At 37.5% G+C, this 17,866-nt stretch overlaps 1 protein-coding gene across 2 annotated transcripts in view; it reads left to right on the forward strand.

The window, feature by feature from the left end:
* The window catches only part of LOC135113228 (alpha-(1,6)-fucosyltransferase-like), a 56,063-nt gene that overhangs the window by 31,443 nt on the left and 6,754 nt on the right, over nt 1-17,866 (forward strand). The window contains exons 7-10 of one of the 2 annotated variants that reach the window (XM_064028397.1): nt 15-197; nt 5,099-5,243; nt 5,625-5,764; nt 15,181-15,377. In XM_064028397.1, the coding sequence (XP_063884467.1) occupies nt 15-197; nt 5,099-5,243; nt 5,625-5,764; nt 15,181-15,377 (665 nt within the window). The remainder of the gene's footprint in view (nt 1-14; nt 198-5,098; nt 5,244-5,624; nt 5,765-15,180; nt 15,378-17,866) is intronic. The other variant, XM_064028398.1, reaches the window with a different exon arrangement.

A 17,866-nucleotide genomic window follows, 5' to 3' on the forward strand; every position in this document is an offset into this window, starting at 1 on the left:
ACTTTTCATTCCAGTGTACATGTGCGACGGACGGATAAGACAAGTGAAGCTAAACTGTTTCCAATTGAAGAATACATGATCCACGTGGAGAACTACTACCAGAGCCTTGACCTAAAGTCACCTTTAGGGGTTCCTGCCCATCGAAGGGTGTTCCTGGCATCTGATCAGAGTTCTCTCATCACGGAAGCCAAAAAGAAGTAGGTATCACTGCTTGAAGTTTCTGCTGCACATCTTGTGCTAGGATGTTGTGGTAGTACATGTAGCAATGTCCAAGTCTAGGGATAACAACAAACATGTGTAAAATATCTCCCAGTATAATACAAGATTGCCAAGTACAGAGTACGACTTCATGGCCCAGAGGCCGGCCGCTTACTGAGAAGGCGCGCGTGATACCACCTTAAGAGTGATCCGAAAACAAAAGAGAAACGAGAGGCGTCGTTCATACGAATTAAATACATACATGATAAATATTATCAATAATGATAATAATGCCAAAAAGAAAATTAACTTATGATATATACACGAACATCCTACCATATAGCTCGGCCACACCTATGCTGCGACCCCGCTGCAAAAAACAAAAACAAAAAAAAAATATGAGTGACACAACCACATCAATTAGAAGAATATGAAAAGACACAATAATAATAATAATAATAATAATGATAATAATAATAATAATAATAATAATTATAATAATAATAACAATAATAATAATGATAAATATGGATATATGAAGATGAAGTGTGCTTATCTGTGCAAACAAAGTAATAAATGAAAGCAAAACAAATATGTAAATGCACACAAGAAAAAAAAAAATGCAAAAAAAAAAATACTATAAGGCAACAGAAGAATGATAAGGAGAATTTGAAATATGTGCACATATATAGTGATAAATATGTAAGTGTGCGTTATGCAGGAGGGCACACAAAAGTAAGACAATGGCATAATAGCAAAGGATGTAGAACACAAAAAGTTCAGAAAATATCACAAAATTCAATAATAATAAAAATGACAATAAAGAATGCGAGGATATTGATGTATAGTGGGCTTATCTTTTTGTAAGACACACGAGACGATACAACATAAGGATATAATAATCATATAAACACACGAAAATTTTAAGAAAACATCCCACCTGAAGAACAGAAACAAGTATATCTGCAGGATATAGCCGTGGTTAATTGTGTAACAAACTGTAGAAAGACACAGCACAATGGAAAAAACAATAAATGCAAAAGCCTAAGAAAAAGGGAATTGCAGATTGATGCACCAAATGGCGGCACGATTTGAAGCAGCCTGAGAACGGGGCAAGGTGCCGCGGTCAGTCAGACATGAAGAAAGTGCAAACAAAGGCCAAGGACCAACGAGAGGAAGCAACACAAGCCGGGAAAGCAGTAGGGAGCCAATGAAAGAGTAGCTGGCAAGCTACTCTAAACAAAGGGAATCCGCTCGGAGCAGGGCATCCACGGAAAATACCAAAATAGTCACAGGAGGCACTGTGGGAGAACCGCTGGCACCTGATATGTCTTAGGGTGTTGTGCTAGCACATATAGTAATGTCCAAGTCAAAGGATAACAGCAAACACTAAAATACCTCCCAGTATAATGCAAGACTGCCAAGTACAGAAAATGATTTCATGGCCCGGAGGCCGGCTTTTGACTGAGAGGGCTCGCGTGATCCGAAAGAGTGATCCGAAAAAAAAAAAAAAAGAGGAACGAGAGGTGTCATACATACGAATTAAATACATAAATAAAAAATAATAGTAATAATGATAATAACAGCAAAAAAGAAAATTAACTTATAATATATACATGGATATCCTATAATAATATTTGCTTCTATTATGATTTACCTTATTTTCTATCTATCTATCTATCTGTCTATCTATCTATCTATCTATCTATCTATCTATCTATCTATCTATCTATCTATATATATATATATATATATATATATATATATATATATATATATATATATATATATATATATATATATATATATATATATATATATATATATATATATATATATATATATATATATATATATATATATATATATATATATATATATATATATATATATATATATATATATATATATATATATATATATATATATATATATATATATATATATATATATATATATATATATATATATATATATATATATATATATATATATATATATATATATATATATATATATATATATCAACACACACGCATGTGGAGCCTTGGCAAAAGGACAAATTAAATAATAAATTAAATAAATAAATAGACGAATAAATAAATAAATAAAATCAATAAAAGCAAGGAATAAATATGTTTAAATTTTGATGGCTTCCAGATAATGAGAAAAAAAAAATCGCAACAATGTGTGAGTGTGTGTGTGTGTGTGTGTGTGTGTGTGTGTGTGTGTGTGTGTGTGTGTGTGTGTGTGTGGTGCAACAGAAATTAATTTAACCTGAAAGTGACTGTAAAATTCAGAATTCGTGGGCACAAAAACACTGTTATTTCGTACGAACATACACAACATCTACCATTAGAATGAAAGTGACGTTTACTGCATAGAAGACGGATTATGTTCCATAGATTGGAGTAAGATTTAAAGTAACGAATTTTACAGAGGTTGATAGACAAAGAGTTGAGGGAAGTTTCAATGCACTTTAGATCAATAACAAAAGGGTAATTCAACCTGTGGGTATTTGTGGTCGCCTCCACAGATGGTGATTCCAAGTGGTTTTACGTTCTTCAATTATTAATGTAGTTTTATTTATTTATTTAATTTAATTTATTTTTTTATTTATTTATCTATTTTATTATTTATTTATTTTTATTATTTTATTCATTTTATTTATTTATTTATTTATTTATTTTATTTGTTTTTTTGAGTGGGGAGATGTATATTATTATCGTTTAATAAGAGAGAGGTTTCTTTATAGGTCAGGCTGTGACAACCCTACACCATTGGCTCCTGTATCACGAGAGCAGTCACGCATTGTAGCATTTAGAGACACGTACATCAATAAATCAAGCGCTCCATCCAAGTCCTGATAAACAACGTCTTTACTAAAAAGCCATTAGCCGTTAGACCAATGATTATACTCGTATTCTCTTATTACTCTGTTGAACAACAATATTTAAAATCCCACAAAGAAAAAAATACTAAAAAGATATTAGCCGTTAGACCAATGATTATATTCTCTTATTACTCTGTTGAACAATAATATTCAAAATCCCGCTAAGAAAAAAATATTCACATTTCTAATAGCATTGGAAATTCCCCCGTAGAGACTGTAGTAGTATTTTTAGTATTATTTATTTATTTATTTATTATTATTTTTTTTTTCTTTCAAAAGAGGAGTTGGACATTGGACAAGGTAGGGCAAAACTTGCGAGAAAATGTACTCGGTATGGTGAGTATCATTGAACAACACAGCACAAAAACTGAAAGGGATGGTGATGGGAACCCACGCTGTACCAGAATAAGGATAACTGCGCATCACAAGAGAAAAGTCGCGGATAATCTCACTGCAGCAGAAAAGTAGCTGAGGTGGGTGAGGTCCCTGAGTCGCACGGCAACGGGAGAAAAGAAGCCGCGAGTCCACACAGCCGTAGAAAGATGGTGACGAGAAATATGACAGTCGTAGAAGGGTGGTGGCATGGAGCACGTAGCGGAGAGCGGTAATGGTGAGCAGTATCACAGAAGAGGGCCGGGTGTAAACCGGAGAAGGGATGGTGGCAAGTGCCGGCTTGCCCAGGAAGTTCCGTGGTGAGAACAGGCGGCTGGGACGGTAGGAAAGCTCTGAGACGGTTAATTGATGTTTGCCTCATCATTAGCTGATCTCACTTTCTTCCTCTGGGCAGAGGAGTGTAGTGGGGTAAATAATTTGCATCCTCCAATGACGAAGTAATTGTCCCAGTTACTTTTATATTCATTTAGTACATAATATGTGACGACATTCAAGAACAATTAGTAATCTCTAAAACTCACACGTATAAAAAAATTATATATATATATATATATATATATATATATATATATATATATATATATATATATATATATATATATATATATATATATATATATATATATATATATATATATATATATATATATATATATATTTTTTTTTTTTTTTTTTTTTTTTTTTTCTAAGCTGTATTAGTACGGCATTTTATTTCTTTTAAACTAAATTTTGTCTGTACAAAGACCATCGTAGTATACATTGTACTGAAATGCAATTGAATTCAGAAATTCCAGAAATTCAAATGATAATACTGTACCGGCGCCCACCGGTTACACACGTACCGTCCCGCCGTTGGGTCCACAATGTACCGGGCTGATGTACATTGCTGACGCTCCTTTGAAGTGTGCTCTTCGTTCTACCTCCTTCAGGATGGAGTATAAAGGGTTAAGGAGTTACTCGTACATCTTGTAGCGTTAGACGTTTATTTGATGTATAGATGAGATAGAGTGTGTTAGTTTCAGAGTCTAGACCTGAATTCCCTATCGATGGGGAGATCCGTCTCTATTTATTTGCTACAGACTTAATTAAGTCCACATTTGGTTAACAGCGGCTAACATTATAAGAGAGTAAAAAAGAGATGGAAGGATTAATATGGACCTACATGATAATCCAACGGAGGAAAGGGAAGGAATGTTTGCGCATGTGTTTTCCCACGGTGCAGACGGACCTGGAGAAGGGAGGTGAGGTGCGATCCGTCACCTGGTACAACAATTGAATACAAGCGTGACATTTCTCTGAGATGCAGGTATAAGTACGTATTATTATTATTATTATTATTATTATTATTATTATTATTATTATTATTATTATTATTATTATTATTATTATTATTATTCTTATTATTATTACTTTTATTATTATCATTAGTAGTATTATTACTACTAGTAGTATCAGTAGTATTAGTAAGTAGTTGTAATATCCTATTATATTGGTACAATAACATTAAAATCACCTCTCTCTCTCTCTCTCTCTCTCTCTCTCTCTCTCTCTCTCTCTCTCTCTCTCTCTCTCTCTCTCTCTCTCTCTCTCCCTCTCTCTCTCTCTCTCTTTCAGGTACCAAAACTACGAATTCCTTTGGCACAAAAACAACGCTGAGAATATGCAGAACCGTTATAACCTTTTGAGTTTTAAGGATTTTATAACGGAGCTCTACTTCCTCGCCCACTCAGATTTCCTTGTGTGCACCTTTTCCTCCAATGTAAGTTTTTGCTTTATTTTTTTTCTATTTATTTATTTTTTTTTAACGTCAGACTTCCATGATATAACAAACATTCTCATGGTCACTAATGAGTTGATTATTGTTGATCTCACTGTACCTCCTTCATGATGGAGTATATTGTGTTATCGTTATAATCTTCCTTTCTCCAATCTCATTTCCATCCATATAGTATTATAAGCCTAATTTTTTTTTTCTCTGAACATTAATTCCCTATTGTCTCAGTATCTTTTTCATCTTATTTCTTCTCCTTTTTTTCGTTATATATTTTTTTCTCTTCCTTCCCGTCTCCCAAACGTCCCACACTACATATTTTCTTTCACGAAAGACTGGAGAAGGCATATAAGACTCACGTCTCATCAGGTGTGTCGTTTAGCGTATGAAATGATGCAGTCTGTTCATGCTGACGCTCCTTCGAGGATCATCTCCCTGGATACGAACTATTTCTTTCACCATGCAAGACCAAGATACCTCAAGGTTCGCTTCCCTCACCGTCCAAGCAAGTGAGGATTGATCTCGTTTACAAATGTCCCTGCTTAGATTTTCCTAGGATGGAATAGGGAAACAGGTTAGCAAATTCAGAAATCATGAAACTAAAGGTGAAGATAACGAGAAACACAATCATGTGGGGGACTGAAAAATAAGAAACAGTTGCTTCGAGAAAAGAAGGAAATAAGATGAAAGACTGGCCCCTGTTTTGTGATCCTGTGTTGTTGGGAGAGCCCAGTTCTAATATCATATTCCCTACGCCATATTGGTGCAGATAATAGGTTCTGTTCACACGGGGCGCTTTATAATGCTTGGTTGATACCGCCCCGCAACCGAGCACACATGAAGCGTTTTGCATCTTGCGGTTGAAAAAGCTCTGAGAACAGGGCGTATGGCCTGTGGTTCTCAAACTTCTCAAACTTAAGGAACCCTTTCACACTTCCAGGCATTCGGAGGAACCCCCATACCACCCCCTCATATATGGAAATATCTCTCCCCACCTCCCCCCAATGTAGGTGAAACCCTCCCCAACACACACACACACACACACACACACACACACACACACACACACACACACACACACACACACACACACACACACACACACACACACACACACACGACTAAGTATGAAAATACAAAGCTCAGTACTCAGAAACATAATTCGTACTTTTCTTAATGTGATGGATGAGCTTGTTTCTGTCAACAAAGACCATCAAAGTCTGGAACTATGTTTGTTAACTGCAGACGTATATCAGGTGCTGCATCCAACTTGCTTCGGTATTTGTTTTTGGTTGCAATGTAACGGGAGAAAGCTACTTCACACATATATGTTGTTCCAAAGGGCATGAAATGTTTCAATGCTCGTTTTACTAATTCCGGGTACTCATGCAATAGGTTTATCCAGAAAGGAAGGAGAGAGTCTTTGTTGTATTTAGTTTTCAAAGTAAGGTCAGCTGAAATATCAATTAGCTGTTCTTTTTCAGTCACTGGCAAATTCTGCTTCATCACATCATCTGCATCCATGAATGGGTTACGTAGCCATGTCAGAGGGTCTGACTGCTTTGGAAAGTACTCTCGTAAATTATCCTTTAACTGTAAGTGCAGAATCATGCACTGTCTTTTACTGTCAGCCAGTTCTAAGGAGTTTTCGTTCAGGAATGCATGGTAATTTGGCAAACACTCGGTATATCTTTTCATTACACAGCCAATCCAGAACTGTCATTGCCTTTGCACCGTCAGTACAAACAAGGTCCCACGTAAGAATTTTTGGTGAAGAAAGTGCCCAGGATCTTAAATATGTCTTCACCTCTTGTGGTTGTCTCGAGAATTTGGGACAGCAGCAGATCTTCGTGAACTGACTCATCTGAAACATATCGTACAAACACAAAGAAGGACAGCTAAACCTGCAACATTAGTCGATTCATCCAGCTGAATGGTGAAGCCCACTGGATTTGTTTTTTTATGCGATTTATTAATGTCATTTCACAATTATCTGTCATATCTTTGATTCGGCGCGATATGGTGTCATTTGACAGAGGTACAGGTTTAAGATTCTTGCTGTATTTCTCTTCTAACATAGACGAAAGCACATCTTTCATGCACGGTTTTACTAAAGATTCTGCAATTGTATAAGCTTTACCAGCCCTACCAATGTGATAACCTAAGCGGTATAAGGCTTCAAGTGCCTTTCCATTGTCTTGGTAAGCAAATTTCTTGATGGAAACAAAACTTTTCTTTAATTAATCTCGTTTTCTTACGAAATAGTTACTGTGTTTGTTAACTAAATGTGGGTGTTTGGTTTCAAGGTGCCTCATCAAACTTGGGCTTCTTTGAATTTCCAATACCTGGTTAACTAGCTCTTGATTCTTGTGTTACAGAAGTAGAGGTATGTAGTTCATGCAGGGATTGTGCTTCATCACTTGGTTCACCTGTCTGTTCAGCATGCTCTCTACTCACAGTAGAAACAGTAGATGCGTTATAAAGTTTATCACCTTGCAACTCTGGCCGTAAGATGAGGTATTTCAACCAGTTTCCCATCTTAAAGATTTGATAATGCAATGAACAACACGAAACGCAGAGCAATGCGCGTCTAGCGTACTAGCCGCGGTTGTACTGGCTAATACGAGCCAGCGGTAGGACTGGGACGCATACAGGCACTGAACAGACGTGAACACTTCGCGCACTGTCAGTCCGTCTCTCTCTCTCTCTCTCTCTCTCTCTCTCTCTCTCTCTCTCTCTCTCTCTCTCTCTCTCTTAAAATGCAAATGGTTTTATGCATTTCATATTTAATTTTATTAATTCCTGCTCATATGAAATTATAAATAAATAAAAGTAAGCTTTTGTCAAACGTATTTATTTATTTATTTATTTTCTTTTTTTGCCACAGAACCCTTGAAAGGTCTTCACGGAAGCCTGGGGTTCCGCGGAACACAGTTTTAGAACCACTGGGCGTCCCTAAAAGATGGTTGTAAATTCTATTAGTCTGAGAAGACTTACTACCACGCGGTTGCTGGATGGTTCCACATACATAGGTATACACTGAAGCGTTCAGACAAAGCGGTTAACACTGCTGTCCGCAGGTGAAGCCGCGGCTCAATTGTGGCAGTTGTGGCTTCTTAAGGGGAGGTTCAACCTTCTTTTTTGTGAAAAAAAAAAAACAATATGGAACTTACTAGGAAGTAACTATGATACCTACTTGTGTGTGTAGAGATTTTCTGGACGATATATTAAACAAGAAAAAAAAAAAAAAATCACCATGAATTTCATAAATTTGTTCACTTAATTTATGTCGATTACTGCTCAGACATTTTTAAACATAGAATAACTTTATAAATATCCCTGATAAAGTTCATCATTTATTAATATAAAACACTAATATTAAATATAACAAAAAAAAAAATAAGTAAACTGAAGAAAAATTGAAGGTGGAGTATCATTTTAAAGGTCAATAAATTAAAATCGAGAAAACGGGGCTAGAAGCCGCCAGATGCGTATTGCTGGAGGTGGTCCTTTAGTTTCTTGTTTCTTATCTTTCTTTTGTGAAGCAGATCCATTTCCTTGTCTTTGTCTGACAGGTGATTCTTCGTCGAGGTTGTAGATTATATTCCCAGCCTCTCACCGAGGTGACTGGCAGCATAACTGACGTTATAGGGAGGCAGCAACACCAGCTGCAAACACACCATCCTTTTGGGCAAAGTCTCCACACTTTGTGGAAGTGGAAGTGTTCATTTATATTTTGGGTTACACCTTTCAGGCACCGAATCATCATCTCGAATCATCATCGGTGGTAAGACGATCATACACATTTTATTTTATTTTTTTCACTTCATCTGTTTCATCTTTATCCAGATGACAGGAAACTTTATTTTTTTTTCTAAGTGACTGTGTCCATATCATGAATATCCTCTTCATTAATCAAGTGTCGTTTTCTTGCTCTAGTTTCTGACTTCTCCTCTTCTTCGAAAAAAAAATAAATAAATAAATAAAATAAAATATAAATAAATAAATAAATAAATAAATCTCTTCTGTGAACTTGTTTCTGGGACAGCTGCGTGGGCTGAAGGCCCGCATGGGTGAGGCGACAATTGGTTGACTCTCTTCTGTCTCAGCATCTTCACTCTTCTTCTTCCTGGCATGAAGAGCCTTTGCCGCCTACACACCAAGCTCACGCCGTACCGCAATACACTTCTTGGGCATCGGCATTGTCACAGTCAATGATGTATGGCAGTTTGAGAGTGAAACGCGAATGATGCAGGCGCGTACCTTACCCTTCCCCCTACCTTTTCGTGCCTCGTGCACACTGTAGAAATATTTATCGTGTCCCGCCACCAGCACAGAATAGCTGCCAGATATCACGAGCATTTCTTTTTTTTTTACTGGAAAAAAATAAAGAAAATCAGTGATGTAGTGGTAAGCACGCGGAACTTTAAAGGGCTCGTGTTTATTTACATAAGACCCTTTAAACGCGCTTTAAGAGCTTTCAAACATACACATCGCCGTAAAATTCAGGAAAATGCTGCCACAGTTTATTTATTTATTTTTTTTTACTGCACTTTCACGATATATTTCACGATATAAACCGATTTCACGATATAAACCATTTTCACCCCCCCCCCACATTCCCCCCCCAAAAAAAAAAGACGATTAAAGCGCTCATCTGTTGCACTTGCAACCCGAGCATGGAATCAAAGTCGAGGATTTCTTGTCCTATCCACTCCTACGCTGTTGATACCACACTGCTCTTTTCCACGTCTTTTCATATAAGTCCAACCCTCCAGGAAGTAAACATTTCACGCAGGGAAGCCACAGAACGCCTGACTTCTGATCTTTCTAAAATTCCTGATAGGGGCAGAGCAGGCATGGTATTGTTTAATGCCTCAAAAACTCAGTTCCTCCATCTATCAACTCGACACAACCTTCCACACAACTATCCCTTCCTCTTCAATGACACTCAATTGTCCCCATTTTCTATAATGAACATTTTTGGTCTGTCCTTTACTTATACTCTGAACAGGAAACTTCACATCTCATCTTTAGCTAAAACAGCTTCTATGAAGTTAGGTGTTCTAAAACGTCCCCGCCAGTTTTTCTTACCCCCCAGCTGCTAACTCTGTACATGGGCCTTATTCGTCCATGTATGGAGTATGCTTCACATGTCTAGGGCGGGGTTCCACTCATACCGGTCTTCTAGACAGAGTGGAATCAACAGCTTTTCGTCTCATCAACTCCTTTCTTCTAACAGACTGTCTTCAGCCTCTGTCTCATCGCCGCAATGCTGCATATCTAGCTGTCTTCTACCGGTATTTTCATGCTAACTGCTCTTCTGATCTTGCTAACTGCATGCCTTCCCTCCTCCCCAGGCCTCGATGCACAAGACTTTCTTCTTTTTGTCACCCCTATTCTGTCCACCTCTCTAATGCAAGAGTTAACCAGTACTCTCAATCAGTCATCCCTTTCTCTGGTAAACTCAAGAACTCCCTGCCTGCTTCTGTATTTCCACCTTCCTATGACTTGAATTCCTTCAAGAAGGAGGTTTCAAGACACTTATCCTTCACTTTTTGACTACCGTTTTGGACCCTTTCATGGGACGGCATCTCAGTGGGCTTTTTTTTTATTAATTGGATTTTTGTTGCCCTTGGCCAGTGCCCCTCCTACATAAAAAAAACAAAAAAAACACGAGATGACGGGAATGGTGGGTCACAATACTCAGGTTTGTTTATATATATATATATATATATATATATATATATATATATATATATATATATATATATATATATATATATATATATATATATATATATATATATATATATATATATATATATATATATATATATATATATATATATATATATATATATATATATATATATATATATGAGTTTACCAGAGAAAGGGATGAATGATTGAGAATACTGGTTAACTCTTGCGTTAGAGAGGTGGACAGAATAGGGGTGAGAGAAAGAAGAAAGTCTTGTGCAGCGAGGCCGCAGAAGGGGGGAGGCATGCAGTTAGCAAGATCAGAAGAGCAGTTAGCATGAAAATAGCGGTAGAAGACAGCTAGATATGCAACATTGCAGCGGTGAGAGAGAGGCTGAAGACAGTCAGTTAGAAGGGAGGAGTTGATGAGACGAAAAGCTTTTAATTCCACCCTGTCTAGAAGAGCAGTAAGAGTGGAACCCCCCAGACATGCGAAGCATACTCCATACATGGACGGATAAGGCCCTTGTACAGAGTTAGCAGCTGGGGGGGTGAGAAAAACTGGCGGAGACGTCTCAGAACACCTAATTTCATAGAAGCTGTTTTAGCTAGAGATAAGATGTGAAGTTTCCAGTTCAGATTATAAGTAAAGGACAGACCGAGGATGTTCAGTATAGAAGAGGGGGACAGTTGAGTGTCATTGAAGAAGAGGGGATAGTTGTCTGGAAGGTTGTGTCGAGATGATAGATGGAGGAATTGAGTTTTTGAGGCATTGAACAATACCAAGTTTGCTCTGCCCCAATCAGAAATTTTAGAAAGATCAGAAGTCAGGCGTTCTGTGGCTTCCCTGCGTGCTATGTTTACCTCCTGAAGGGTTGGACGTCTATGAAAAGACGTGGAAAAGTGCAGGGTGGTATCATGAGCGTAGGAGTGGATAGGACAAGAAGTTTGGTTTAGAAGATCATTAATGAATAATAAGAAGAGAGTTGGTGACAGGACAGAACCCTGAGGAACAACACTGTTAATAGATTTAGGAGAAGAACAGTGACCGTCTACCACAGCAGCAATAGAACGGTCAGAAAGGAAACTTGAGATGAAGTTACAGAGAGAAGGATAGAAACCGTAAGAGGGTAGTTTGGAAATCAAAGCTTTGTGCCAGACTCTATCAAAAGCTTTTGATATGTCCAAGGCAACAGCAAAAGTTTCACCAAAATCTCTAAAAGAGGATGACCAAGACTCGGTAAGGAAAGCCAGAAGATCACCAGTAGAGCGGCCTTGACGGAACCCATACTGGCGATCAGATAGAAGGTTGTGAAGTGATAGATGTTTAAGAATCTTCCTATTGAGGATAGACTCAAAAACTTTAGATAGGCAGAAAATTAAAGCAATAGGACGGTAGTTTGAGGGATTAGAACGGTCACCCTTTTTAGGAACAGGTTGAATGTAGGCAAACTTCCAGCAAGAAGGAAAGGTAGATGTTGACAGACAGAGATGAAAGAGTTTGACTAGGCAAGGTGCAAGCACGGAGGCACAGTTTCGGAGAACAATAGGAGGGACCCCATCAGGTCCATAAGCCTTCCGAGGGTTTAGGCCAGCGAGGGCATGGAAAACATCATTGCGAAGAATTTTAATACGTGGCATGAAGTAGTCAGAAGGTGGAGGAGAGGGAGGAACAAGCCCAGAATCGTCCAAGGTAGAGTTTTTAGCAAAGGTTTGAGCAAAGAGCTCAGCTTTAGAAATATATGTGATACAGTGGTGCCATCTGGTTGAAGTAGAGGAGGGAAAGAAGAAGAAGAAGCAAAGTTATTGGAGATATTTTTGGCTGCATGCCAGAAATCTGGAGGGGAGTTAGATCTTGAAAGGTTTTGACATTTTCTGTTAATGAAGGATTTTTTGGCTAGTTGGAGAACAGACTTGGCATGGTTCCGGGCAGAAATATAAAGTGCATGAGATTCTGGTGATGCAAGGCTTAAGTACCTTTTGTGGGCCACCTCTCTATCATGTATAGCACGAGAACAAGCTGTGTTAAACCAAGGTTTAGAAGGTTTAGGACGAGAAAAAGAGTGAGGAATGTACGCCTCCATGCCAGACACTATCACCTCTGTTATGCGCTCAGCACACAAAGACGGGTCTCTGACACGGAAGCAGTAGTCATTTCAAGGAAAATCAGCAAAATACCTCCTCAGGTCCCCTCAACTGGCAGAGGCAAAACGCCAGAGGCACCTTCGCTTAGGGGGATCCTGAGGAGGGATTGGAGTGATAGGACAAGATAAAGATACGAGATTGTGATCGGAGGAGCCCAACGGAGAAGAAAGGGTGACAGCATAAGCAGAAGGATTAGAGGTCAGGAAAAGGTCAAGAATGTTGGGCGTATCTCCAAGACGGTCAGGAATGCGAGTAGGGTGTTGCACCAATTGTTCTAGGTCATGGAGGATAGCAAAGTTGTAGGCTAGTTCACCAGGATGGTCAGTGAAGTGAGAGGAAAGCCAGAGCTGGTGGTGAACATTGAAATCTCCAATAATGGAGATCTCTGCAAAAGGGAAGAGGGTCAGAATGTGCTCCACTTTGGAAGTTAAGTAGTCAAAGAATTTCTTATAGTCAGAGGAGTTAGGAGAGAGGTATACAGCACAGATAAATTTAGTATGAGAGTGACTTTGTAGTCGTAGCCAGATGGTGGAAAACTCGGAAGATTCAAGAGCGTGGGCACGAGAGCAGGTTAAGTCATTGCACACATAAACGCAGCATCCAGCTTTGGATCGAAAATGAGGATAGAGAAAGTAGGAGGAAACAGAAAAGGGGCAACTGTCAGTTGCCTCAGACACCTGAGTTTCAGTGAGGAAAAGAAGATGAGGTTTAGAAGAGGAGAGGTGGTGTTCTACAGATTGAAAATTAGATCTTAGACCGCGAATGTTGCAGAAGTTAATGAAGAAAAAGTTGAGGGGGGTGTCAAGACACTTAGGGTCGTCGACAGAAAGGCAGTCCGACCTGGGGACATTTATGGTCCCCTCCCCAGGTGGGGACTCCGAGGCTGGTGTAGGAGTCGCCATGATGATTTTAAAATTTTTGAGTGAAGGGTGTGTGTGTTATTAGGTGCATGTAGTTTTGTGTGGAGGAAGAGAGTTGTCTTTAGAGGGCAGGCTGTGACTGCTCCTTTGTGTTGTGAGACACAAAGGGAAACGTTCAGTGAGGTCACAGCTGGGTTTAATGATAAGTTCACAGCACCCCCTGAACAGTGCTTTAGACCTCACTGGGAGTAATTATATATATATATATATATATATATATATATATATATATATATATATATATATATATATATATATATATATATATATATATATATATATATATATATATATATATATATATATATATATATATAGAATCATTAATTATAAAATATCTTTCTGCCATTCCCCTTTTCATCCATTGACAAAGCAGTCTGCGTATTTATCTGTAGCAGGGATAGTATGTTGCCCCTTCAGGGTTCATGATGACACTGCCAAATGCACCGTGGAACAGAGCTTAGTGTGTGCGCTATCGTGTTTGCAGAGTGTTAGCAACCGCGCAGTGGAATATGCTTGGTATTGACAGGCTCTTAACACTGGAGATGGTGCAAAATCACTTCATTTACGTCGTATTACTAGGATTAGAGCTGTTGAATTATTTCCAGTTTATATATTTAGTAAGGGACACCCAGATAATGTTTAACAAATAGGATGATAAGTGTAAACTATTGATAAATAATCGTCTCTATTAGATAAGTGGGAAAAAATAAGGCACTGAGCAACACAAGAGTTGCAGTGTCTCATTTAGAAATGTTCACAAAAATCTAATTAGATGTTCTATAATTTGTTGCAGTGAATAGTTTAATTCATTCTTAGTTAGTAATCAGGCAAATGATAGAGAGAAAATGTAATTAGAATTACAAACATGAGTGGATTTGATAACGGGTTAAGAATTATTTACAAAGAGAAATGGAACGGAAAATAGGTCATCAGTTAATGGATATAGGAAAGAACAGTAATACAAAACCATGATTTCACATACTAGCTTCCTCGATAAAAGGTGTTACGCTTTAGTTGGTAGAGTAAGGAAGCTAGAGCATAAAAAAAAATTAAGTTGCACTAGAAAGAAGATGGAAGATTTTTCAGAGAGGTTGTTAAGATTAAAACAATAATATCTGAAAGTTTCAGATTCTTCTGATTTATTAATTTCTCAGGTCTGCCAAGAAGAAGGGTTTTTTGGAAGCAGACGCTGGGGAGAATTTGGCGTCGATTATAAGAAATGTGGCTGAGACAGGTTATATTCAAGTCTGGGATTCCCGCGGAGGGAAGGCGATCAAACTTATACCGGACTACAAAATACGTGAAGTTCTGGATGTTGTCAACGTTACAGTAGCGGAACGTGCTACAAGTGGTATGAAAACAATATGATTAAGCCTTAATATTTGCACACAACTTCTCCATCAAGGTTAGATAATTAAACAGAATACAAAGTTTGTATATATACAATGGAAATAAAATGTCAGATAACGGTGTTTTAAGATTTTTAAGTTGGTGTTTTAGCTAATAATCAAATAAATGAATAAATAAATAGATAAATAAATAAAAATTTCTTCCAAGAAATTGTGTTTGTGTGATAAACAAATCACACACACACACACACACACACACACACACACACACACACACACACACACACACACACACACACACACACACACACACACACACACACACACACACACACACACACACACATACATCACAAAATACGCCATTTATGAACTTTTCAGTTATAATTATTGATGTATTTCAAATAATGAAGTATACTTTAATTTGAGAGGATAAGTCTGTCAAATAATTTGTGAAATTAAAGGTCGTCAAGATATATATATATATATATATATATATATATATATATATATATATATATATATATATATATATATATATATATATATATATATATATATATATATATATATATATATATATATATATATATATATATATATATATATATCCAAACTACCCTCCTACTTGTCATATCCACTCCTACCCTGATGATACCACCCTGCACTTTTCCACGTCTTTTCATAGACGTCCAAACCTTCAGGAGGTAAACATTTCACGCAGGGAAACCACAGAACGCTTGACTTCTGATCTTTCTAAAATTTCTGATTGGGGCAGAGCAAACTTGGTATTGATCAATGCCTCAAAAACTCAACTCCTCCATCTATCAACTCGACACAACTTTCCAGACAACTATCCCCTCTTCTTCAATGACACTCAACTGTCCCCCTTTTCTACACTGAACATCCTCAGTCTGTCCTTTACTTATAATCTGAACTGGAAACTTCACATCTCATCTCTAGCTAAAACAGCTTCTATGAAGTTAGGTGTTCTGAGACGTCTCCGCCAGTTTTTCTCACCCCTCCAGCTGCTAACTCTATACAAGGGCCTTATCCGTCCATGTATGGAGTATGCTTCACATGTCGGGGGGGGGGCGGCTTCCACTCATACTGCTTTTCTAGACAGGGTGGAATCAAAAGCTTCTCGTCTCATCAACTACTCTCCTCTAACTGACTGTCTTCAATCTCTCTCTCACCGCCGCAATGTTGGATCTTTAGCTGTCTTCTACCGCTATTTTCATGCTAACTGCTCTCCTGATCTTGCTAACTGCATGTCCCCCCTCCTCCCGCGGCCTCGCTGCACAAGACTTTCTTCTTTCTCTCACCCCTATTTTGTCCACCTCTCTAACGCAAGAGTTAACCAGTATTCTCAGTCATTCATACCTTTCTCTGGTAAACTCTGGAACTCCATGCCTGCTTCTGTATTTCCACTTTCCTATGACTTGAATTCCTTCAAGAGGGAGGTTTCAAGACACTTACTTATTCATCAGTTTTTGACCACTGGTTTGACTCTTTTATGGGACTGGCATCTCAGTGGAGATTTTTTTTTAATTGGATTTTTGTTGCCGTTGGCCGGTGTCCTTCCTACATAAAAAAAAAAAAAATAGAGAGAGAGAAAGAGACAGAGAGAGAGAGAGAGAGAGAGAGAGAGAGAGAGAGAGAGAGAGAGAGAGAGAGAGAGAGAGAGAGAGAGAGAGAGAGAGAGAGAGAGAGACTTTTAAAAAGTACGCCTTTTTATTTTTTATGTAAAGTAAGCCTTTTATATTATTAAATTGCCATTTTTGTAAAATTGAAACTTTTTATATACGATGGCGTTTTTAAATAAAAACTGGGTCTAGCCCTTTTTTGTACGTGAGCATTTTGTAAAAGAAACTTTTTTTTCATAAAAATAGTGGGACCTACTTTTATAAAAGTGGTCTTTTTTCTAAGTGAGCCTTTTTTTCTTTTTTAATGAAAGTGGGCTTTTTTGTTTTTAAATGGGCGTTTTTTAAACATTTTTGTTGCCCTCGGCCAGTACTCCTCTAACATAAAAGGAGAATTTCATAGCACCAAATATTAATACCTGTACGTTAAGCTTTTGGCCCCTACGATAGGAATTAGGAAATATGAATTAAGAAAAAAATAATAATAATAAATTAGAGTTACCAAGAATGCTGGATTTGAAAGACAAGAAATTGAATTCAAGACAGAAGAGGTCTTGGTAGTTTATAGAGTAGACTGAAATATTGGTAAGAATATAGAGACCGTTTGCATTAGTCACCCCCTGAGCAATTCTAACTTACCACTCATTATCGTCATCCATAATTTTCTCCCTCATTTTATAATTTTAATTTATATGTGTTTACCACGCCCTCATTAAGCTCGCTCCCCGCATTTGCAATCCTATTTCAGGTTCTTTTTTTTTTTTATTTATTTATTTATTTCGTCTACCTTATAATCTGATTCTGAGTTGCCATGGACAAAAATTTATACGATTAGGCCATATTTGAAT

This window comes from Scylla paramamosain, chromosome 25, assembly GCF_035594125.1.
Source record: "Scylla paramamosain isolate STU-SP2022 chromosome 25, ASM3559412v1, whole genome shotgun sequence".
NCBI classification, from domain to species: domain Eukaryota; kingdom Metazoa; phylum Arthropoda; class Malacostraca; order Decapoda; family Portunidae; genus Scylla; species Scylla paramamosain.